Source organism: Falco biarmicus, chromosome 5 (genome assembly GCF_023638135.1).
Source record: "Falco biarmicus isolate bFalBia1 chromosome 5, bFalBia1.pri, whole genome shotgun sequence".
In the NCBI taxonomy this organism is placed as follows: Eukaryota; Metazoa; Chordata; class Aves; order Falconiformes; family Falconidae; genus Falco; species Falco biarmicus.
In genome coordinates, this window is record NC_079292.1 from 51,161,900 (window position 1) to 51,186,615 (window position 24,716).

A 24,716-nucleotide genomic window follows, 5' to 3' on the forward strand; every position below is an offset into this window, starting at 1 on the left:
TGTGGATCAAGGACCAATATGCCTTTCAAATCCTGTTTTAAAATCCACTAATTTTGCTCATCCTTTTCTCAATGTTAATTTTGAGTAATCTGCCTACTTATATCCCTCTTTTTTAATCTCCTGTACCTAGAATATAAATTCCAGAAGACATGATAATCTTTAAACCATTTTTTTTGAGCATGTGGAGCTACACAATGGTAAGCTGTCCAAAAAATGTACTTATGGCCAGTTTAAAACCTGAGCTCTACCCTCTGGATTTGTTAGCCTCATTCTGAGTCAAACCTTCCTTTCCCTCAGACCAGTTTTCACTTCTCTGCTGCCAGTGACAGCAAACATCCTGCCTGTCAGCCTTAAACATTTTATATGTTCTTTCAGGCTTTCAGTAAGACAGACAGTGAATCTTGCTGGGAGTCTATCTGAACCCCATGGAATAGCCTATCCGTTATAATTCTCCAGTTCATTACCAACCAAAGCTCAAACGTATATCACAACCTAGGGTTTGTTTTTTTCATCTTGTATAAGAAGAGCATGGTACCTACAAAATCTAGTAATAACCATGTAAAACATTTCCTTTTCTTTTTTCTTTTTTTTCTCCTTTTTTTTTTTCTTGAAAGTGTTTCCTTTGCCACTTTGTAAAGAGGGCTGACCACAATCCTTGAGGCATCATGTGCAGCCTTCCAAAAAGAAAACCTGAAAAACAAACTGGACAAGCATTAAGAACTGCAAGTAAAGCAATTCATTTACACAATGGTGGAATGGTATGTCACAAGGCTGAGGAATTAAGTACTTGCTTCTAAGTGTCTTAGTGAAATCAGGGACTGCAATAAAGTTCACAAGGGGCTTAATAATCCAGTCATGGGTTTTCGTGTGTTATCTATGGATTTTGTTCATATAATAAATGTGGTAATGGATCTGCTCTACTGTACCTCCTGGAATACACACTCTGCAGTAACAGGTAAAGCTACGTGCCTGATTTGGAAATATTATAGTATAAAAGTAACGCAGTTGCCACTTCTGACAGCCATCAGTTCCTCTGCAAATAAGCAACTTTTCTTGAGCTGCTGAGGCACAGCACTCAAGCAGACTAAAATATAATACAAAGATGACCTTGTTGCTCCATCTCTGTGCATCTGTATATACAAGCAGACTCACTGTATTGGTTAGATAAGGCTAAGTCATTAACTTAAGTTGGCATACTTAAGGGTAAAGGAACACAACAGAGCCTTTTCGTGTGTCTGTTTGAGGAGGAAAGAGATCAGGAAAGTAAACAACAATCTCTGAAAGCAGGACAAAGCACAAATCCCTAGTATTGTCAGAAAGCGATGAAGAATTAGAGTGGATTGAATATGAAATGGTTTACCACAGTAAGTGTGCACATATGTGGTCTGGAGAGATTATTGCAGGGCTGGCAAAAAAAAATCTTTTCTTCTGACAAGAGGAAAACAAGAAAATAAACTTGCTTTGTCTCATTTTTTTTCCTTTTGGGAACAGCTATATTGACATCAAAGTTGAAATATGTTTAAAAAATTTAACAGCTTTAGATTTAAATATTTTAACTTCATTTTTTGGTTTTAATGACTTGGCTTATTGAGAACAGATTCTTACAGGAAAGACACTTGGGATTTGTTTTTTAAAACAATTTGTAAAATTCTTCTGTGTTGAAAATTCTGCAAGAGAAAACATCACAGTATCATGTGAAAATCAGTCTTGGCCTTTACACAGCTTTCACACCTTTGCAGATCCTATAAAGAACAGCTTCTTCACTCTGTAAAGGTATGTCATTGCATATTTTTTTAGCTCACTGTCTTTTCATTGCTGTATCATTTTAGAAAGTCAAAAGAATTATAGTTTCATATTACTATGTAAAACTGCACATGTGTATGTAATAGGAACACACATGTGCATAGGGATCTGGGGTCTCAAGAGTTCTCTCTGAAGAGACTGAGGAAAAAAATACATCTCATTTATAAAGGAAGATCCATAATTCATGCGTGTTTATTAATTCTTACATTTAACTGCTTATTTCCAGCTTTATGAAACAAATTGCATTTATACCATCCTGATAGCTACTTAATTGCCCATGAATAAGGAAGGCATAAAATCTTGAAGCTAAGCTGTGACTTCAGAATTGAACTATGAGTGGCAGGCTTTCTTTCAATAGCGAAGTCTTAGTTTTGAGTAATGGGAAATATTTTGCTCAAATGATCTTAAAGAATATCAGGGGTCTCACTGTGGGAAGTTCTGAGCCTATTTTTCAAAAGGTGACCAACATCATCTGCAAGAAAGGTAAAATTTACCTTCTTTTCCTTCCAAAATTCACTTGCATGGTGTTCTGCAATGCAATGTTACAGTTTGGAAACGGAGCCGCAGGAAGCAGCCGTTCTAGGAAGATGTAGGGAACTCTGTATGCATGTATGTATCGGCCTGTGCTCGGTTTTAGCTAAAGGCTTACAGTATAATTACGTTAAATACCACCTTCAGACAAGCTGGTTGGAGGGAATAGGTTTGGGAGCAGGTTGGCGGTGGCAAGTGCGCGTCCGCAGCGCCACCTGGTGCTCGCCGTGCGCCAGTGCCGCCTCCGCGGCGCGGGGTCCGTGACGGGGGCACCCGGGCTGGGCAGTCCTGCCTGTCCATGCCCTCACTTGATACGAACCTACCAACAGGTCTTATGAACAAAGAAACCCCACTGGAATGGTGTTTTGCTTTAAACTGTGTCACGGACGCTATTTGTAAAACAGGAATGTTGTCAGTAACTCCGTGTGAAACCAACGCAAGAACCGCGCCTTCCGCCGCGCGGTGGCCGTACCGGGCTCTTCTCTTTCTGTACATCAGCTTCAGCAGTGACAGTCCTACGTGCCTCCAGTGTCACCTGCCTAATTCCCTCAACTGTTATTCCTAACCCCACATAGTAACGATCTAATGGAAGCTGCAATGGGGAAAAACTAATATCATAAGACCAGCAAATATAGCTGTAAATCCTCTTCCTCACCCTTAAGGACTTCTGTCAGGCTGCTCAGAGCAAAGACAAGGGAACGGTGTAATACCACGGTCCCATCAGCAAATATGGCACATACAGTCATCCTGTGACTGAAAAAACATTTATTTATTCACAAGTTTTCCAAAGAAAAAACTCAATATGCGCAACTGTCGTGCACCCCTACAGCTGAAGCTGCCAGTGGCTGCAAGCACTGTGACCCAGACTGCTTGGATTTGCAACAGTCAGGCTAGTTCGTGCTGTTATCTGAGAAGTGTCAGTATTTAATCCAGCCAGTAATCCTCTGATAAGTTTTTTAAAAGAGTGTATTGCTTTGAAAATCAGTAGATACTGGGAGAAAAACAGGGGAAAATAAAGGGGTGGGGTGGGGTTGGGGGTAGGGAAGCAAAAAACCACCCAGATAAAACGAAACCCAAACTCTGTGTGTAACATACTCTTTGCTAAAACAGGGGCAATCCTTCATTTCCACAACAGCCTGCTGGAATTCATGGACACACAGCAACCACTGTGCTGTCCCAGGCTGGGGGACAAGAGTTTGGAAATTCATGGCCCTGACAACTCTTTCCTGATGTTTGTTTTCATCAGATATTAAGAAAAAGGAAATTATGCTGTAACTTAAAAAATAGCTACACTGGGCTTTTTCAGCTTAAGCATAATCAGACCACTGCACTTCTGCCCACCCTCAAATAAATAGGGACAGAAATATATTATTATTATTATCATTATTATTATTATTATTATTATCATTATATTTTATTATTATTATTATTAATTCTTTTTCTTTTCTTTGTATGGCATGAGTTTTTTCTTATTCTCAACACAGTGGTTTTAAAATCATTCTGTACGCAACTGGTGTCCATTTACTGCAGTTCATCTTGAATCTATACAGACAAAACCTTGCAGTTTTTAACGCAAATAAAAAAAACCCTTTTGTGTTCCTAATACCTGATGTATTTACCTCCCTGTTCTCTAGAGACTAATGGGCTCATATTTTGTACTGTTAGATATATTTAATCAGTTTGGTAAAGCAAATATAGATTGAATTTTGGACTTGGAAGGATTTTTGTTATTAGGCCAGAAAAATTTCTATATGGCATGACGAATTTTATACAGAAATCCTAATCTGGCCTATTTTGTATCAGTTTAGATGTTCATAACTTTCAAAACTGAAGGTATTTAAATGCACGGTTTAACCCCTGCACATGCAGTGCTCTTTATTACTTCATATAGGCTAGCTTTAAACTCTCCATTTGTACATGACTTCTATATATTAAATTTGAAAGAAAAATCAGACATTGTTATAGACAATAGCCAAAATACATTTATACTTTAACAAGTGAGAACATAAATAACAAGCTTATAATCTACTTTTTAGTTAAGAATACCTCATAGCATGGGCATCTTATCTGGACTCTGTTTCTGTAGTTTGTGGTCAGATCTTATTGAAACACTTGTAGTCCTGCACAGGTCAATGCTTATGATTTGGTAGCCAAGAACAACATTCATCTTGTTTTAAACAGCAAGATGACTAAACTGGGTATGTAACATTCTGATGTGACTAGACAGTCCCCTTTCTTGATCCTGAATTGAACTACTGAGTGGCTCTCTGATCTTCTATGCTACCCTTCTTCATCTGATTCATCTAACTGGGGCAGTAGGGGCTTCCCAATACACTGCTTAGACATGTCTGGTCTAAGGTAGATCTCCACCTTTCTTCTTCTGGAGAAAATGACACATCCAGTGAGAGATTTCCTATCCTAGCACACACAGAGATCTAAGGCTAAGGGATGTAGCACAGTCTTGCTACTGCCTTCTCACTGCAGGGAAGGTACCTCATTTGTGCATTGCAGTTCTGGTAATCCAGAACTCTCCTACTGGCAACAATACTGAGTCATGCAATAGCATCTTCCTTGCCTGTTGGCCTGAGCTGTCTTTGGAAGGAAACACAGGTAAACAGAGAAACAACACACAACTCATCTCTTGCCATTGTTGGGATCTGACAATTATACATGGGAAACTGAACTGCTGATGCACTCCTGCCACAGTGACATCATAATTCCAGCCTAAAATGGGTAGGACAAAGTGTGCTTTTTTTCTGTACTGACAAAAACAAACAAACAAACAAACAAAACCCCCAACAACAAAAAAGCAGCTTAAATTATTGTGAAAATTGTTATTAAACTTGAAGATGAAAATGATTAACTGGAATTAATTCCACCTTAAATGTTATAGTCTATGCGTGTTTGAAGGGATTTGATACATCTGAAGGTAAGATGGTATACTATTATGTTTATCAGATGGGCAGTTCTTGTAATGCTGTGGTTTTCTTTCATAGGTGACACTACTGTATGCCTTTCTTCATATGAGACACAGCTTGAAATATTTTGATAAAATGAGATGCTTGCGGAAACGATCAGCAGTGTCATTCTTAGGAGTCCTTGTCATTTGCTTGCTGTTCATGAACTTGTACATTGAAGATGGTTATGTTTTGGTAAGTGTCTTAGATGGAAGACATGATCCTGGAACAACAGAACAGGACACCCCCCTAGTTCAGCAGTAAAGTTCATAATTCCTGCAATTTTCCCTGAGTGTACCATTAACAGTATCCTCAAAACGTGTCCTTAATGATGAAACCATCTTATTAATACATACTGCACACAGGAATAAAAGGACCCTAACAGTCCTTGTCACAGAAGTAAATATGTCACTGTTCGTTTGAAGTATGGGAGATAACGAATGTAGCAAAACATTGGAGATGTCTTCATCAGGTGTATTTGTTTGAGTCAAAACACCCCCTGTATTTTCCATACTTCTGGATTTCCCTCAATTTTAATGTTGAAAATTGCCTACATCTGAATACTCACATGAGCTAGGAGCTCCTTTTTCAGTTCACACTGCAAATCTCACCTGTGCATACCATACTAAGCAGTATTATAGAAATACAATTACAGAAGAGAATGTACACTAATTTCACACATTTTAAGCTCCTTGCACAAACAATTTCTTTTCAGTGCTTTAATTTTGTGGTTTTCTCACTTTCTGTACCTCAGATTTGAGTGGTGGGTTCATTGCTACAGCGTTAACAATTAGGCATAAATGATATCTAGCGTAAGTTTATGATTGTGAAAAAGATTTATGGAGAGGTTTGTGTTAGGAATTTCAACAAGTGAGCTACCGACAAGGTAACATAACTCTACAGTTTATATGTGAGCTGTGGGTGTCCCAATGCTGAATGTCAAGTAAGCCCTGAAGACATTAATCAGAAGTTGGACTGGGCCCAGGAAAAGAACATGGTAGCTTAATAACTGGAGCTTGCAAATAGTAAAATGATTAAAATGAATTTATAATAACATTGTGATATGATTACACTGTCCTCTTTCTTGATCTTGAACTACTGAGTGGCTATCTGATTCTCTGTGCCACCCTTTGTCTGATCCATCGAATGTGGACAGTGACAGTATGGGCTTTCCAATACTCTGAAAGGTGAAGTCTGGTCTCAGATCTGAAAAGAAACATCATAGTATGAAAAAAAGTGCAATACACAAACAGTAAAATCCTTACATTAATTTATGAGAACCATAGATAACTTGCTAGTGATTGTAATTTAAAATAGTTTACTTATTACTTGTAACAATATAGTAAATATTTACAATATTATTAAGACTATGCTAGTACTTTTTAAACTGTGGAAAAGATAACCCACGTTTCTAGCATGTTACTCCATTACAGATATATTGATTACTCTAACAGTACTTGCACTAAGGTTTTTCACTGTGTTTTATTTATTCATCATTTCTTGGTTGCGATCAGATTTTACCTGCCTTATTGTGGGCTTTTTTTCCAGTGGTATTTTCCCAGATGATGCTTCTCCACTCACTAATGGCTTCAAAGTCCCCCAAATGTTTCTGAAAGTGCTTTTATTGTCACCACTAATAGTGTTCCTCTTGGTTTGTTTTTGAAATCTTTTCCTGTCCTATTTCCCAGCTCCCCAGCACCATATCTTATTCTTAATTTGCTCTTTTCCCCCCTTTTTTTTAGACATTCACTCTTTCATTGCTTCTCTTCATCACAGTTCTGGCATATTTGCATTCATGTAGCTCCCAGCCAAGTTTCCTGACAGTTCTCCCAGATCCCTTGCTACCTTTATGGTCCATTGGGTGTTTTTCAAATGTGTTAGGCTGTTGACATTTTATTTACTTACTTATTTTTATTTTCAACTTTCCTGACCATGTCTGACTGCTCTGTTAACTAGTCTGGTGTGTTTTTTCTGCTGAGGTAAAAGATGAGCAGTTTCAATGGTGGTGAGGAGAGATACACTTGTGAGTAGCTTTCAAGGACAGCAGGCTAACCAGTTCCCCTCAGGGAATGGGAACCTGAAAGTCCTCAGAGCCCCAAAGGCCCTCTTGACTTTCTATTTGTAACAAGTCTCCTGCAGGCAACTGACCCTGAATTTCTCTTCCCAGTTTCGGGCAGCAGGCTGTGCAAGGGGATGGATGCAGGGCTGTTATCACTTTCACCAAATGCAAGATGAAATAAGTGGCCTTTTTCAGGATGCCAGAATATCAAACTGAAATTCATGGTGGCAAATCTGAAGAGAAACAAGAACTTTTCCTTGTCACTCAGAGACTCTCACATATCTAGACAATCCCTTCACTGTTTTCTGTAGAGCATTTGCTGTGGAAATGGAAAGTAAGGACCTACCTGGGAAAATTGCTTAAGTATGTTTGATAGGGGCTATACAGTGCTGATGCATGTGTGTCAGCTGAGCAGTTTAAGGTGTTTTGGATGCAGCATGTGAACAATGTTGGATCAAATATTTTGAAGACATACTGAATTAATGTAACCGGATATTGCAATATAGACAGTGACTTTTTTATACATATTCTGAGTTGCAAGTGAACTGTAAGTGAAGCATGCCTTCTGCACTATTCTGTGAACACTGATCACTATAACGGGCACTGAGAAAATGATAGTACTAGTGTAGATGACACAGCATCCTTAGCAGAGCAGAGTGTCTCTAGAAAGAATGGAGAACTTCTGGCACCTCATCCCATGGCACTCACAAGAACCTCCCAAGCTCCAGCAACCACTGGAATGTAAGTTAGAGGTTAGCTGACAGAAGAAAGTCAGAACTGTCATTAAAAAATTAAATAAGATGACTAAAGAGAGCTAATCAGGATCTTCAGCTTCACTGGACTTTACATAGTAGTCAGGTATAGAAGAACCAGATGTAATTTTTTTAAAAAAATCCATATTTCAGTTTTGCTTTTCATTCAACAAAGGAATGAAACCAACAATATTAATTAAAAAAAAATAAAAGGATTGTTAGCCACAAAAGGGATTTCAAAAGGGATTTCTTAAAGGGGGGAAAATAGAAAAGGAAAATTTTTGTGGCCCGTTTAAATATTTGGCTTGCTAAAATCAAAACATTTTGTCCTGATATTCTCTAAACATTTCAAAATTTTTTATGTAGAAGAACCTCAGAAGAATGGGTTTCCATTCCAAAACCTTCTTATGAAATAAAGAATTTTGGTACTCCATTCTGGAACCAATGACACATGATGTTTTGACATTAAAGAAAGGCTGGTTTTAAAAAAAGAAAGGTTTTGGACCAGCCTTTTTTTTTTTTTTTTTTTTTTTTTTTTTCTTCGTTTGACAGTTTTTATGGGATGCATTCTATTCCTAGCCCACTAAGTTACATTTTAATCTGGAATCTGATCAACATAACCCTTGCTCTTGTAACTTACTAGCAAATGCAAAGTAGCATGGCAGCACTAGAAAGAAATTACTGGAGAGACGCTGCCAATCAAGAAAGCGTAAATCAAGAGAGCGTAACAGTGCACGTAGATGCCCATGGATGTCCACCAAAGAACTTTACTAAGCTCAGAAGTGGATCATCTACTACTTCTATGAAAGAAAAATAACAACCTTAAAATGAGCCTAGCATCGGTTTACAGAAATATTTCGTTGTGCTGTAAAATATATCTTTGACACATTTTTGAATATTTATACATTAAATAAGTGCTGTTTCTGTGGTTGCTCTTGTTAGCCACAATGCTATCACTGCACAATGTTCCCATTTAATGACAGATGAGGAAGTTTTTAGTGCATTAGCATACTGTATATAGCAGAAGAAATGAACTCATTCATACACTGGTCTGTCATCAGACTAGAATCAAGCCATGTAAATTAAATAAGCATTCCTACCTTTAAATTCAGTCTCACAACACTACAATCTGTAAGATATTTCCCCTTTTCTGAAGGGCTAAGGAATAGATTTTCCCTGAGACCAAACTGAGCTTATAGATAGGGAACTGCAGATGAAGCTGCTCCTTCCCTTCTGTGATTTTACTACAGCTAGGGAAGCTTCTTGTAAGAAAAAGACAGGAGAAGGAGGCAGGAAGAGGAGGCATGGTGATAAATTTGCTCTTTTTTCTATACCATCAGACAGTGTTCACCAAATCCAGAGAAAGCTTTGCCTGTCTGGATGTTCACATGCATTTCTTCTTATCACAAACCTGAGTCGGAGCTACTCAGAAAAATGGCAAAATGAACCAGATGCCAGGGTCTAGTTTTGTCCGTCTTTTGCAAAAGTTTTGGTGTTTTTTTCAATCACTGAAAACATTTTCCAAAAATCTCCCCCACTTCTTCATCTATGAAAATTATCTCATCTGTTGCTGACTGATGCTTTCTTATCCCTATTTTGAATACCACAGCATTTTTGGAATCATTTAGTTTTTGCAACCTTTTCAGATTTTTTGTCCAAATTTTTTTTTTCTTTTTCCTATTACCGTAATCTGAAGGGTTATGGTAGATTTTCTGTAACCAAAAATGTATGATACTCAATAATGTGTTTTTTAAAAAAGCGGGTTGACATCTACATGCTTTCATGAAAGCTGACACTGAGAACTGTTATTCTTGGAAACCTGCCTGTCCATGTTTCCTCTCTAGTTGGCATTCATAAATGTGTTTCTCTTTGTCTCTCTCCCTCTCCTATTCTTCTTTTCTTCTCACTAATAGGAAGGGGACAAGCAATTAATCAGAGAAACAGCCACGCACCAGCTCAACCCAGAGCGCTATGTTCACAATTTTAAAGATTTGTCTAATTTCTCAGGATCTATAAACATTTCCTATCGCTACCTAGCTGGCACGCCTTTGCCAAGGAAAAGTAAGTAACTGCAATCTGAATGTTATGAAATGAGGTAATTTAAAAATTGGTGGAATCCATATAGTCCCTGTAGTATTTCTAGGCAAAAGGGGCTGAGTTAAGCAGTGACAATCTCAGAGACTTAGTGGGACAGTTCTCTCTCTCTCCACAGGTAGTTCCCAGGCAGCTGCTAGTTCAGCCCTAAAAGTGACTGCCCCACAGCCTGGCAATCTTCTGACCAAATGCCTGACTTGTAGCCATCCTGCAGGCAGCTCCTGGATGGTCTGTGTTGTGAGAACATATTTTTGTGGATCTCCCTCCAGGCCACAGGGAGATGATTTAGAAAGCAGGAACAAGGTACATGCTGGTGGTACTCTGTAACCACCCTCCGAGATCATACTGGCAGCCTCTGTCTGCATAACCAGTAAATCCAATCTAAGGTATGCTTGGGATCATGTAGATAACACCCTGCAGGTCCCATGTTCTGCCAGTCCAGCAGCTGTGGATGGATGTCCTTGTTCCCTTACTGTAATATTGAGGGAGGTGAATTGTGCTGTTATTGGGATAGTAAAGGAGGATTCTTCTTGCAGCCATCTGTAAATGGACTATCTAGTTATTCTGACTTCAGGCAGGGTTCAAGACTTTCATCTTGAAGTGAAATATGGCCATACCTAACTTTTAGACAGGTGTCCTTTGGGTTCCAAATCAATCATTTCACAAACATAATCAAGGCTCAGAAGTCTAAGCACAGAAGTTAAATAAAATCGTCTGTGAGTTGTTGATCTTTATAGAAAGCTATAAAGTTTTTTCAAATTAGAGATGAGAAATTTGGGGCTCTGTAGGCAGCATAAATGGCTTCTGGGGGTTGTACTTCACTGTACAACTGCATTTTCAGCAGACTTAAGCCTTGAGGGAAACTCTGAACCACTTTATCAGAGCAGCCTTTTACAAACTACAATATTTCAAGAAAGTTGGGGTAGGTTCAACTAAAGTAGGCACTGCCAACTATAGTCTTAATTTTTTTAGAAATGGAGTTAGAAAAATGGAAATAAATTAGCAAATATCTGAAAAAAATGATTTGGACTGCTGGTAAAAACGCAATGGCAGTGACTCCAAAACAGCAGAGATGAAAATTCTTCCCTTATAATTCATACGCATATCTCTCTAGAAAGATGTAACAGCCATAAAAATTATTTATACAAGCACAGGTATGCAGTAGTAAGTTCTTTTCTACTTTGAAAGAATATCTAAATTACATCTTGCAAGAGGGAATTCCCTGTAAAATGCTCAGTGAGTCCTGAAAAAGGGTTAGAAGAACTATCAGCATGGAAAAATTGGACAAATTCAGTTAAAAATGAACATGCAGAAAAAATTAGCCACACATTCATAAAACTATAAAGTTAATTGTAAGTGTAACTAGTGCAGAGTGCTTAAAATGATGAAAGTTTGGCAATTAATCTATAGCTCACATTTTTGTGCTGCATTTCATAGTTCCTTGCTTTAAAAATATTGTGTGAATCATATCTCATAATCCCCTTTCTTTCAGCAGATTTTACAGCCTTGTCATTGTCTATGTGGTTTCCGCTGCCAGGCATATACGTGTATATTGATTTGGCTTTTGTCTACTACATGCCATTCCTTGCAGTTAACAAGTGAATGTTTAATGCAACAGTGTCTATATGTGTATTTGCTCACCATATGATTCTTTCATGAAAAGGCAATAAATGCCCTTTGATGCATGTAGCTTAAATGCACATACCAAATTTTGCATCTTCACCATTCAAAAGGTTTATGTAATACAATCACAGCTCTGGAGGACAGCTTGGTGGCAAAATGGTTTCCAAAATCAGATACTCAGGTTTTGTTTGAATTGTCTTTTGTACAGGGTATCTTACAATTGGGCTATCCTCTGTGAAACGGAAAAAGGGAAACTACTTGCTTGAGACCATCAAGTCCATATTTGAGCAGTCAAGTTATGAGGAACTCAAAGAAATTGCAGTGGTAGTGCAGCTGGCAGATTTTGACTCAGCCTGGTGTGAAGGGATGGTCCAGGATATTTCACAGAAATTTGCACATCACATAATTGCGGGCAGATTAATGGTTATTCACGTCCCTGAGGAGTATTATCCTGTACTGGATGGCCTCAAGAGGAATTACAATGACCCAGAGGACCGTGTGAAGTTTCGATCCAAGCAAAATGTAGATTATGCTTTCCTTCTTAACTTTTGTGCCAATCTTTCTGACTATTATGTGATGCTGGAAGATGATGTTCGTTGCTCAAAGAATTTTTTGACTGCTGTTAAGAAAGTAATTACCTCACGAGAAGGATCCTACTGGGTGACTTTGGAGTTCTCCAAACTGGGATATATTGGAAAGCTTTACCATTCCCATGACCTCCCACGTCTGGCCCATTTTTTGTTGATGTTCTACCAAGAAATGCCTTGTGACTGGCTGCTCATCCACTTTCGTGGGCTGTTAGCTCAAAAGGAGGTGATACGTTTTAAGCCGTCTCTGTTCCAGCACATGGGATACTACTCATCTTACAAAGGAGCTGAAAACAAGCTAAAGGATGATGATTTTGAAGAGGAATCATTTGATATTCCTGACAACCCACCTGCAAACTTGCACACCAACATGAATGTATTTGAAAACTATGAGGCAAGCAAGGCTTACAGCAGCATTGACGAGTACTTCTGGGGCAAAGCTCCTTCTACTGGAGACTTCTATGGAATTGTATTTGAAAAACCCATTAAAATCAGTAAAATTAAAGTTGTCACTGGAACTGAAGACCGGCAAAATGACATTTTGCATCATGGTGCCCTGGAAGTAGGAGAAAAGATTGCAGGGAGTAAAAAAGGGAGACAGTGTACTACCTACTTGAGACTAGGGGAATTCAAAAATGGGAATTTTGAAATAACTGATGTAGAGCACAAAGTTCTGTTTGATATTAACTGCATGAGAATACTTGTTACCAAAAGTCAAAAAGAATGGCTGATCATTAGGAGCATTAGTGTCTGGACTTCTCAAACACCAAATCAATAAAGCAAAGCCACGTAAGAATGTACAGAGTACATACAATCCGCTGGGTCCCATCTGGTGCCATTCCCCAGGAAAAAAAAAAAAAAAAAAAAAAAAAAAAAAAAGACATTTCCAACTCTTCACTAGAGACACAGGAAAACTGGGGAAATCACAAAACAATCAAAGCAATTTATTTTTTACTAGTTTGGCCAGGCAATATACAAACACTTATTTGTTGAAAATTTTGAATTTTCTAAGAAATGAAAAGTTCTCAAACCACTCTACAGATCTTGAACCCCTTTTTTATCATTTCTCTGTAAGAAAGATCTTCTTAACTAAACAGACAAAACATCCTGTAATTACCAAAAGATATAAAGCTATGACCAATATTTTGTGAAAAGAAATTGGATTGTACCTTACGCACATACAAATTTTAAATGCTGTGTTAGTATGCATTTGTACAATAGTTGATGATGTGTTTCTTTTAAAGGCAGTTGTGACAAGGAAATCTGTTCTGAAACTGGCAGTTTCATTCTGAGCACTGTAAGAAAATAGTGTGGCTAATCATTGCAGCTTCTGTTCAAAAAAGGAATGTATGTAAAAATTATAAATCTGACATGACAACTATGTAAAAAATAGATAATTGCATCACTTACTCTGTCTCAACAAATATCCTTTGTTCTTTTTCCTGGGTCTTTTCACCAAAACAAGCACTACTTGAATTCTGTATTACTTAGGGGACTAATTTACACTCCTTATTTGAACAAAATGCCTCACAGTAAGCAAGCATTCTGCTTGAGTACAGATGTCGCTATCAAACCCAAGCACCTCAAAAGCAGCACTGTTCTCTTAGGCATCTTAACAGATTGCAGCTTCAACATTTTCTGTTCCTTCACAATATACAGAACTCCCTGTGAGAAATTTGTACATAGCTGAATACTATACTGTTGCAGCACAAACTAGTAGGCTGCAACAAGGCTTTACCGGTGGTCATATTCTACTGTCTGTGCGGTATCACCTTCCTCCAGAGGTCACACCACACTGCTCCTCCCCTATCTAACCCCTTCTCCTGCAATCCTCAGGGCTATTTAACCACTTAACAGGAACAGCTACAGCTGCACATCGTCTATTATCAATCAACCCACTGCCGCTGAGGCAAGACCACAGCTGCATGTTATCAATGCCAATCAAACCACTGCCTTCATTCCTCTACACTATACCATGCTTTCTAAGGACTGTTGTACCTTCCATATTTACCTGTCCAGTTCATGTATGATACAAATGTAAAGTGTACTAAGCTGATCAATTGGAGGTGAATGCAACCATAAGTCTTTTCCGGATGATCTCTAGCCAATAGAGCACAGGCATAATTAAGAATCCTGATTCAATGAAAAAAAAAAAAAAGTTTCTAAAATAATGTTTCTAAATTAGTTTTTATTTTTTCTTCAGTTTTCTAATCATGTCAGTTTTGTAGACACTTTCCCACTGCCTCTGGTTATTCCCTGTGAGCTTATTTTGCCTGGGTGTAGCCAGCAGAAAAGTTCCCTCAGTCCTCATGACTTTGGTGTCAGCTCCTGGGCTTTTAGTGTATCACACTGGGAGGCTGTATGGCTATATCATAGAATCATTTAGGTTGGAAAAGACCTTTGAGATCTCAAGTCCAATCGTTGACCCAGGACTGCCAAGACCACCACTAAACCATGTCCCTAAACACTGCATTCATGAGTTCTTTAAACACCTCTGTGGATGGAGATTGTACCACCTCCCTGGGCAGCTTGTTCCTATGCTTGGCCACCCTTTCAGTGAAGAAGGTTTTCCCAATATCCAATCTAAACCTCCTTTGGTGCAATTTGAGGCCACTTCCTCTTGCCCTATCGCTAGTGGTCTGGGAGAAGAAACCTGCCCCCACCTGGCTACAACCTCCTTTCAGGCAGCTGTAGAGAGCAATAAGGTGTGTCGTCGTCCGTGTCCCGCCCCGCCCCCCCCCCCCCCCCCCCCCCCCCCCCGCCTCCTCCAGTCCAGAATAAACAACCCCAGTTCTTGCTGCTCCTCATAACAGTTGTGCTCCAGTGCTCCAGACCCTTCACCAGCGTCATTGCCCTTGTCTGGACACGCTCCAGCACCTCTTCATCCCTATTGAAGTGAGGGGCCCAAAACTGAACAAAGTATTCGAGGTGCAGCTTCACCAGTGCCCAGCAGAAGGGGACAACCACTTCCCTTGTCCAGACATTTGAATCAGCAGAATCTGAGGGGTTTTCCTCTAAGTAATTGTCCAGACTCTCTCAGCAGACACACAAAGAAATCCATGAGTATCAAGTGTGACACAGATGAACACTGTATTGTCAATCTCATGAATACTGTGATTACCACCTAATTGCTTGTAAGGGTTTTAGTTAAACCTGGAAGGCAAGGATTAAATTTAAGGAATGCCTGAACTGACCAAGAGTGAAATAACTACTGTACTCAGCACATCAAAACTTAACATGGCTATTTCAGAAGTGTAAATTGTTTAAAACTCTACACAAAACAGCAATGCAATTGCTTTTCCTGGTTCATAAATCCTGATAAATTCAGGTCCAGATTTGGCAAATCCCCCAGTACAGAGGTAAACTACATTTTAAAACAAATCTTCTGATACATGCTTCTACACAATTCAGAAAATCATCCTCTTCTCAAAGGAAGTATTTGTTTCCTTGTTCCTTAATAAATACCTAAATCTCTGTTCTTCATATACATATCTTCAGTAAAATAGATTAAAAGCGGCATATATGTTCAGTCTGAAAAGGAAAATAATACCATTTTAAAAAATGAAAAATATGTGCTAATCTCAAATGTTTATAAATATTTATGAAGGGCTTGCTTTTTAACAGTGAGATTATCAAATAATTAGCTGATAATTAGTCAATGGACAACATCATTTTTTTCGATTTTTTTAATGAACTGTCAATCTAGTATTTTTCCTTTCCTTGATCATTAACTGCTACCACCAAAGCAAACATAACTAGGTTAACCAAGAACATTACCTTTACTTTTATTCAGAAATGTGGTATGTCCAAACCAATCTTCTAAATTAGAGTGGAAAATATAGTCAATCCCAAGGTTTAAACTGTTCTTGTAATCAAAACCATACACAATGTGAATGGCTACTACAAATTAAATGCTCTTAACATAAGCCTGAAGCAATTCAAATGGCATTTTTTAATTAGGAGCTGATCAAAAATGCTTTCCTTTTTAAAACAACGGTAGTAATGCGTCTCATCTTTGATACCATGGCTTAGCAGTGAGAACTGTCATCTGGCTGTTACCAGTCTGACAGGGTCAAACCCACAAATGCCAAGTCAATGACCTCAATGGAAACTTTGCTTGGGTGTGGGTAGTGGTATGTGCTGGGAATGAGAGGCATGCACCACTCTTGCTGTTGAATTTGTGTTGGTTTGGCAAAAATAAACAACAATGCATTTATTCCAGTAGAGGCAAGAACAATGTGTTTTGAGTAAGTGTTTTGAACACTCAGTGCATATGTCCCAGCTCCTCCTTCACAGAATGCATGTTTTATCCAACTAATTCACATGAAAAAGTTGCCAAATTTGGTGGGGAAAAAAAAAACAAAACAGAAAATCAATGATAACTGGTTTTCAGACATATGTGCTAAGAAAAGCGATTGCCTCCTGAAAGGGAAATATTTAATCAGACGTATATGTTTAGTAATACTTCTCAAAGGCTGAATTTTCTGTTTTTCACTGATGAAGCAAAAGATTAGCAGAGTCACAAAACACTGTTCATGGGTGTATACAGTTGGTTCTGTTGGTGTGTATTTCTTGGGTTCATTTGTGAATTGAACATCAATGTTTTCATACTGAAGTACTAATATTGAAAATATTACACTGTGGTCTGCACACTGATGGATCTATTCTTCACTAACATACATGTATTGTTCCTATTGGCACTGTCTGGGAATCCTCATTGTATAATGTCCGTGGGTGTTTTTTCTTTTCTTAACTAAAAGCCAGTTTGTCTTCTATCTTTCTTCACACAGTGCAATCCCTCTGACACAGGGAATTCTTACAAAGCAAAATACTACTCACTGTGAATTAAAATAACTGAGTCCTTAGTTTAGTGCAGAATACACGCACCCAGAAGACAGTAATTTTCAGGCAAAAGAGTTTTAGAATATTTACTGTATGTACTATGGTAAAGGTGATTCACTAAGGTGCTATATAAATGTGTTATTTTTAGATCAATGTTCTAACATGATGCTCTGTTTACTCTCTGCTCAGTATTCTCTTGTGTTAGACACCAATGTTTTTGCTTTTATAAAAGGAATCTGGGAACTTGTTCATTACTGAATTATTAAAAGTCAAATAAAACTGCAAACTATGACACCTTAGAAAATATTTCATCCTGGAAAACGAAGGGGGAAAAAACCAAACATGGTTAACCATCGTAAAAACTGCAGATGCAGTCAGCTTTCATTGTGAGGCATTTCAGAGATTCTGATGGAAATAATAGATCTTACTACTCTCATGTTACATTTGCAGTTCTGTTAGGCTACATTTCAGTAAGTATTAAATTATGACTAGTAATGCAGATCATGTATCATGAGCTCAAGTAGTGTCGTATCCTCAAATGGTACAGTATAATCTTTTGCAAAACACAAGCAGAAAATACAGATGTATTAGAATGAAAACAAAGTAAGTGATTTTGATGTCATATTCTATATACAAAGACAAATTAATTGAAATGTCTCCATCACTCCATCAGCTTTTCAGATAAAGTAGAAATAGGGGCTTAATCCTTGCTCTTCTCTCCTTGGTTCTTAGAGAAGAAAACTACAAAATTTCTACTCCCTTCAGTGGAAGCAGGATTGAGCTATATATCATAAAAACCTGAAAGTGTTGATTTTGTAAAATAATTATTTTTTTATATAAACAAATATTTGTCTTATCCTTTCCATCTTAGTTTTAGCCACCCTGGAAGGCTGGAATTTAAATAGTCTCCAAGCAGATGTGTTTTGGTATCTCTGGATGGCTTTTTCCAAGTACTTGCCTCTTTTTCTAGTTTTGTCACAGCAAATACATTCTGTGTCACCTAGGCATTCATGCCCTTTAGTAGCACAGTCGGGCATGTTGACTACGGCTAGATTGCTGCTTCTGTTGCGAATGGAGAGAAAGAGGAGCACCTTCACAGCTATGAGTCATCTCAGCATCTCCACTATGGTGGTAGGCTATGCAAGTGGTTTGGCCTGAACATTCATTTCCTAGATAATTAGAGATAGAGGAGATCTGTTTCTTTTGCATGATTACATATAATACATTTGAATCTATATAAAAGCATATGATACACATGAACTTTTACAGATAATTTCCTAGCAGCAGCACCACTCTTTACAGCAGGGATGTTCAGTATCTTCTTCATACATACTGTCCTGCAACTGCAATGAAAATAATTTGGTCACCTTTAAAATAAGGAATGGAATATTCACCTTGACTCTAAAGCATTATTTATTCTATCTTAGTTCAATAAGGATAAAGAAAGATTAATTTCAATAACATTTCCATAATAGTAGTTTGTTGTTTAAATGGCATACAATTGAATTGGCATCTGGACAGATACTATGCTATTTTTCAACCACATTCCTAGATGTTTTTCGACGGTCATACTACTTACCAGGTATTCTCAAATAAAATTCCACATTGTCCTGACAGGTCTAAAAAGGCTCTTAAAACTCCACGTAGAACTTGAAAGTACTTTAAGTAGAGTTATATTGCTAATTAAACCTTTTGCCAGACATTTGTGGAACTTATGCAAGAGTTTCACATCTAATAAGAAAAGCTGAACATCAAAAGCTGATGTTCATTTCCTCCATCCAGCTGGTTAAATAGCTGTCTTCCCTTTTTCTTGCTGTTTATTCATTAACATCAGTTTTGCTTTTGCCAGTTCAGGAAAACCTGCCTGGCAGCCATGGAAATCTGAGGCTGTGAATTCTCAGAGGTGCTGTGATTGTAACTTCATGAAATGTTCCCATTTCTTAACATACACATACCACTGTTTTGAAAACCAGTACAAGCGGTGTTCAGTTTCTTGGGCTCTCCCTTGGTGTTACTAGAGTGGATTTTCATCCTAGATAACTGCATCAAGCAAAGGCATTAAAACAGACATTGCCAGGTAAAAAAACCTGCTATGCAAAAGACCTAATTTTAATTTTTAAAACCAGGTTCAAAGGTTTCTTTGTGAGCAGGCTTCATCTATCCTGCACAATTTAAATAGAAAAGATGAAAATACCATGATCAAAAGAACAGGTTAAATAAATGTTATGTGCATATGTTTCTGCAGTATGATTGCACTTAAAATAACATCATTTAAGGGTGGCTGTTTGTCAGAGTAACATCATTGTATTAACACTTTACAGCAAAAGAGAGCCCATGATGGCCCCTAAAATGGCTCCTTTTTTTGCTGTTTCAATAAAAATAATACATTCAACACTCAGGAGCATTGCCTAGGGCATGCACACTGATGAGGCACACAAAGAACAATATTGGCTGTCTGTCCAGCCTGCTGTACTGCAGCACTGGAATGCTTATGTCTACAAGAGCGGGGGTGGAAATGCAACAAGGAGCAGTTACTATCCTTGCTACAGTACCTGTAATATTTTTCAAAATAAATGTAAGATATGAAAAAACCCTTTGGCTTAATGCCCTTCTCTTTAACCACAGTACTATTCAGTTTTCTTTTAACTGTAGATACCACATTTTCATTTACTTAACTTGGGCCAAAAGTGCATGTAACCCTAGAGGAAAAGCATACTTTAAAGGAAATTTGACAATGAATTATTGTATACTTTGCTTTCCCAAATGTGTGTTCACCTGGTTCTCATAAGCTGGATTTAGAGTTCCTGCTCAAACTGAAGTCTAGAGCTGCAATTGAAAATGTTCTGGCATTTTTTTTCCTTAGTATACCTTGCACCACTAAGGGCAGCAATCTTAATGCATAAATTAAACCCTTACACCAACATTTACTGCTACTGAAAGTCCCTCAAAGACTTTGCAGCATCTTTGTGCAAACCTACTTTCATCAGTATTTTAAATATTCTGACAGAGTGGGGACCTGGTGCACCAGCGGCTTTGCTCCACACTGCCTTCTGCTTCTGCCCCACCAGGTATTAGTGGCTGGTGGGAGGTGGTTACACAGAGCCTTCAGCTGGCCCTTAAATCAGACTTTTTTTCTTTTTTTTCCCACATTTCCTTCCCAACAGAAAACAATCCTTCTAGCCATTATTTGTAGAGCTATCACGTTTTAGTGCAGCAAGTTTTCAAATAGCAAAGTAATAAAGATATTAACAAAAGGAAAAAAAAAACAGAAAAAAATCTTTTAGTTCTAACCTTTCCCAGATTAGTTACTAACAATAGGTCAGATCCAGTAACAAATTAGGAGACGTGTCTCTTTTTTTCCATTAGAATTAGCTTTCTTTTTTGCTTTTTATTTCACATTTGTTAGTTGTAGTGGCAACTAAAACTGAAAAACAACAGCAAACCTTTCCCATCCTTACTTCCCAGTTTGCATATATTTAGAATTTTTTAATATTTACCCACATGGAAACATCTACCATCTGGTGAGCATACTTTGGTCAGATGCTCTGCTCCCAGTAGTCAGGACATCTTGGAAAAAATCCTAGTTCTTAAAAAAGAAAACAGATCTTTGTCTGTGCCAGGATAGTTTGTGGACCAGATGCTTATCTGAATTACTTTGGTGCAAATAACTACTTCCACTACTAGTTGAAAAACAAAAGCTAAACCTATTTTTTCCCCCTCTTTATTTTATTTTCTTCAGTTTAATGCTGTAGTTAAATAGACCAAGATGACTAAAATAGCCTCAGAATCCTTTTAAGGGGAACAGGATCTTTACTTTAAATCAGAGTAAGAAATCAGAGACTTAAATTCCCTTCCTTCTCAGAAAAGCAAGTGCTAAAAGAGATTTCCCAAGAATTTGAATCTTTGCATCTCAGGAACCTGGAATAGAACCTCCTTCCTCCTTCCTCATCTTGGTATGCACTATGGAAAAGCACCTTTCTTCAAACAATCTTTACTCCAAAGAATAAAAATCATATTTTCATAAATGGGATGTGCATCTACTAGGACTCTCGTGAGAGCTTTTCCTGCTTGTCTCACACGTCTAAAATGCTGCGTTCAGTAGCTTAACTACTTTCATTGCACTTGTGTTCATAGACCCAGTTTTCAGGTTGTGGTCTTTAATGACATAAAATTTCACAATCAGGAATTATTTCTGTTCTCCCTGTTTGCTTCACTTCACTAAAGTTTTCAGACAAAAATGTGAGACACAAAGAAACAATTAGGAAAAATGTTTATAGCCTTCAGCAGAATTGTTCGGTTTTTATCCCTTTTGTTGGAAAACAGATCTTTTCTCCCATATGGCCCCTCAGAACAGTTTTTGGCACTCAGACTGCTATTTGCAACATATTCCTAAGTGCTAATGCACCTTTTTTTCTCCCCTCAGCTGCTTCTTTTAGTTTTCTGTTATGTCTAAGCAATCACTGTCTGTTATGAACTTGAGGTGTTTTTTTTCAGGGTTCCCCCCCCCGCCCCTTTTTTTGGCTGTACTGGAATCCAGATGAGGACATGCTAACAGCTCCTCTTTGGAGGTGGTTGTTTTCTTGTTGTTGGGGTGGTTTTTTGTCAGAATGGGAATTATTTGTAAGGAACAATTCATCTGGTAAATTGACATTGAGTTTTCTTTTTTCCTACTACAAAAGAAAGGATGCAGAAAGAAGTGAGGCTAAACTACCAGAGCAAAAACTGAAGGACATTTTTCCTTTGGAATGTCCTGCCATGCTTTGTTAGTGAGCATGTAGGGTGGCACACCGGATTATGTCTGAACAGGCAAAGCAGGGAAATTACTTTTAACTTAAACTAGTCCTTGAGCCTGAAGGTTAACAGTTCCACAGCTGCTAAGAGGAATCAAATGTAAGAGGGGGACAGTCACTAACAGAGAAAAGGATAACTCAGATGTTTCTAGTGCTCCAAAAATATTCTGTACTTTAAAATATTTCAAACTTAATCCAAAACCCACTGAAATTAAAAGGAGTGTATGCTTTCATTTCAACAGGTCTTTGATCACACCCTAATTTGGGAATTATCTCTAATAATTAAACTAGTCTTAGTGCTGGCATTTTGAGACAACAGCCATGAAAACAAAGCACTGTTGTTATTGATGTTTTTTTAAGAAATTCTATTCAGAGTTATGTAAATTTTAACTAAAATCAGTCACCACCATTTCCCCTAAGCTGAAAATATGGTTTTGTGGTCCTGCCCCACTTCTGTTCCTGTCTTTCCACCACCTCCCTGCACTGTCCTCGTACAAGTACCCAGCGAGTCAGATGATAGTGAATCAAAGAAAGGAATCAAATATGGATTATAACCAAGCAAGAAATAAAAAATGTATTGCCAGTTCAGTTACCATTCAGTTACCATTTGGCTATATCTGCATTTGTGCTGGCATAGCTGAGGGATTAGAGCTAATATGAAATAAGATAGTGTGTAGTTACTGACTAAGCAGTTGTCTCTAGCCCCTGAGATATTTATAATCCCTTTCCTTTAGTGTTTGTGTTACACATATAATAATGTCCTTATTGTTTCATATCTAAAGACATAAAAACAATAAATCAAGAGAGAAAAAGAAAAATGTGTTAATCCAAGTACATGAAATAAAGCAGATAAATACTATGAGTTACCAAGAGCATACAGTAAAACTATATTACAGCCATGAGCTGGGCCCAGGTCTCCATGTCTTCTCATTTTTCAGCTGCAAGTATTTTGTTTAGATTTTTCATCTTCTTTGAACTTTTATGATTTTACATAAAATGTAATCTTGTGACCATAAGAAAATCTCCCCCAAAATACTCATCACCTATTAGATTATGTATTTTATAAAGCAATTCCTGTAAATAAATTCTCTTCAAATCCCTTCACATCTCCTGCTACATTTTTGCTAACTACTGCTGTAGACAAGCATCATCCACACTGTAAAATCATACTGATTTAAGAACTTCAGCTTGACATGCATAAATTAGGACTTGTTTGAATACCTGGTATGGATTTTAAGTCTCCGTAGCCAAAGAGGGGAATGCTGTTGCTAGCAGACTAGTAAAGACAGCTGAGTATAAAACAGGAGCTTTATGAATGGGTTAAAAAAATTAAAATCGGAAAACCTAAAAATCATCTTCTGGTTGTATTTTAAAAAAATCTCCCAATTAGACTTTATAAGTCTATCGATTATTTCCAAAATTCATAAGTAGATTCGTATTTAAATACATATTAAAGGCATAAACATAAAAAACATGTATGGCATGTTATTGATAATTGTCAATACAGTGTTTGAGGTTGCAGAGAATAGGTATAGCACTGTAGGACCTTGGAGTTGTCCTAGTTTCTGTTTAAATGTCTACTTTCATGTATCCCACACTTCCCACCACTGTGTGAAGTTTCCTGCTCCACCCAAGACACTCAAGAGTGTGAGCAGAAGACGATTGTGGAGGCAAACTTTGTTGCCAGTAAACAAGCTTCACAGTGAGAGAATGCGAAGTCATGGCAGTGTGGAAGGAATGTTGTGGGAAAACACAGAGATGATTGGGGTTTTTTGGCATAGTTGTAAACCTAAGGGTAGAAAACAGAGGACTAATTAAATTAAGTCTTGTACAATTTTCTAATGTAATTTCCACAATAATTTTATTTTTTTAAGATTGAAAAGGACATTTGGAATTGCATAGTTCTGTAAAATAACTCCAATTTTCTGTCTGCAAGATTAACAGGAGTGTTTGCCTTTAAAAATAATAGTATCAGAAAAATTTACGGGATGCAGAGAGATTGTAAGGCTGGAATGGATAAAACTACATCAATCCTTTCCATTTCATAGAGGGCTGGACACAAAAGTTATGACCTTTAGCAAAGCAATTTAAAAAAAATGACAAGGGTGGGAAAAAAGCTTCTAGTGCAGCCAGGCCCACTGGGAGGCAAGTAGAGACTGAGAGATCTCAGAAAGCCGTAGCATAGATCAGTATCAGATGGATTCAGGAAGGCAGGAGAGAACAGAGAAAATAGAGATTAAGAGTATGAGCTGATAAAATTTACACTCCCATGAATAATTTTCTCTGAGCTGTCATATAAAGAAGCTAATTATTCAGGCAAAATGATATTTCCTTTTTTTTTTCAGTTTAATTTTTTTAGATTTCTTTTTATAGTGCTAGAATAGAAAATAGTGAATTCTAATGGGACCTATGAAATTAAGTTTGGATACACCAAATGTCTCATAGTATTACATGCAGCTTTTCAGTGTAAAGACTGTGTTCTGAGTTATGTGCATCTTAAAAGATCTAAAGCTGAGTTTGGCTCAGAAGATACTTCCAAATGAACCTTGTCTATATGGGTGTGATCAGTTTATGCAATTTATTTGATTATACAGTCTCGGGTTTTTTTAATTAAGAAATTTTTTTAATGTCTGTTCCGGGTTACTCACAATACCTCACATTGGCAATTCTGCTTGTTT

The 24,716-nt window shown here is 37.7% G+C and overlaps 1 protein-coding gene across 1 annotated transcript; it reads left to right on the forward strand.

Annotated features, from left to right (window-relative positions):
• Nucleotides 1–5,336: 5,336 nt before the first annotated feature.
• MGAT4C (MGAT4 family member C) lies at nucleotides 5,337–13,190 on the forward strand. The gene is made up of 3 exons (XM_056341242.1): nucleotides 5,337–5,486; nucleotides 10,016–10,163; nucleotides 12,028–13,190. The coding sequence occupies exons 1-3, from the start codon at nucleotides 5,358–5,360 to the stop codon at nucleotides 13,182–13,184; spliced, it is 1,434 nt and encodes a 477-aa protein (XP_056197217.1). The 5' UTR covers nucleotides 5,337–5,357; the 3' UTR covers nucleotides 13,185–13,190.
• Nucleotides 13,191–24,716: the final 11,526 nt, after the last annotated feature.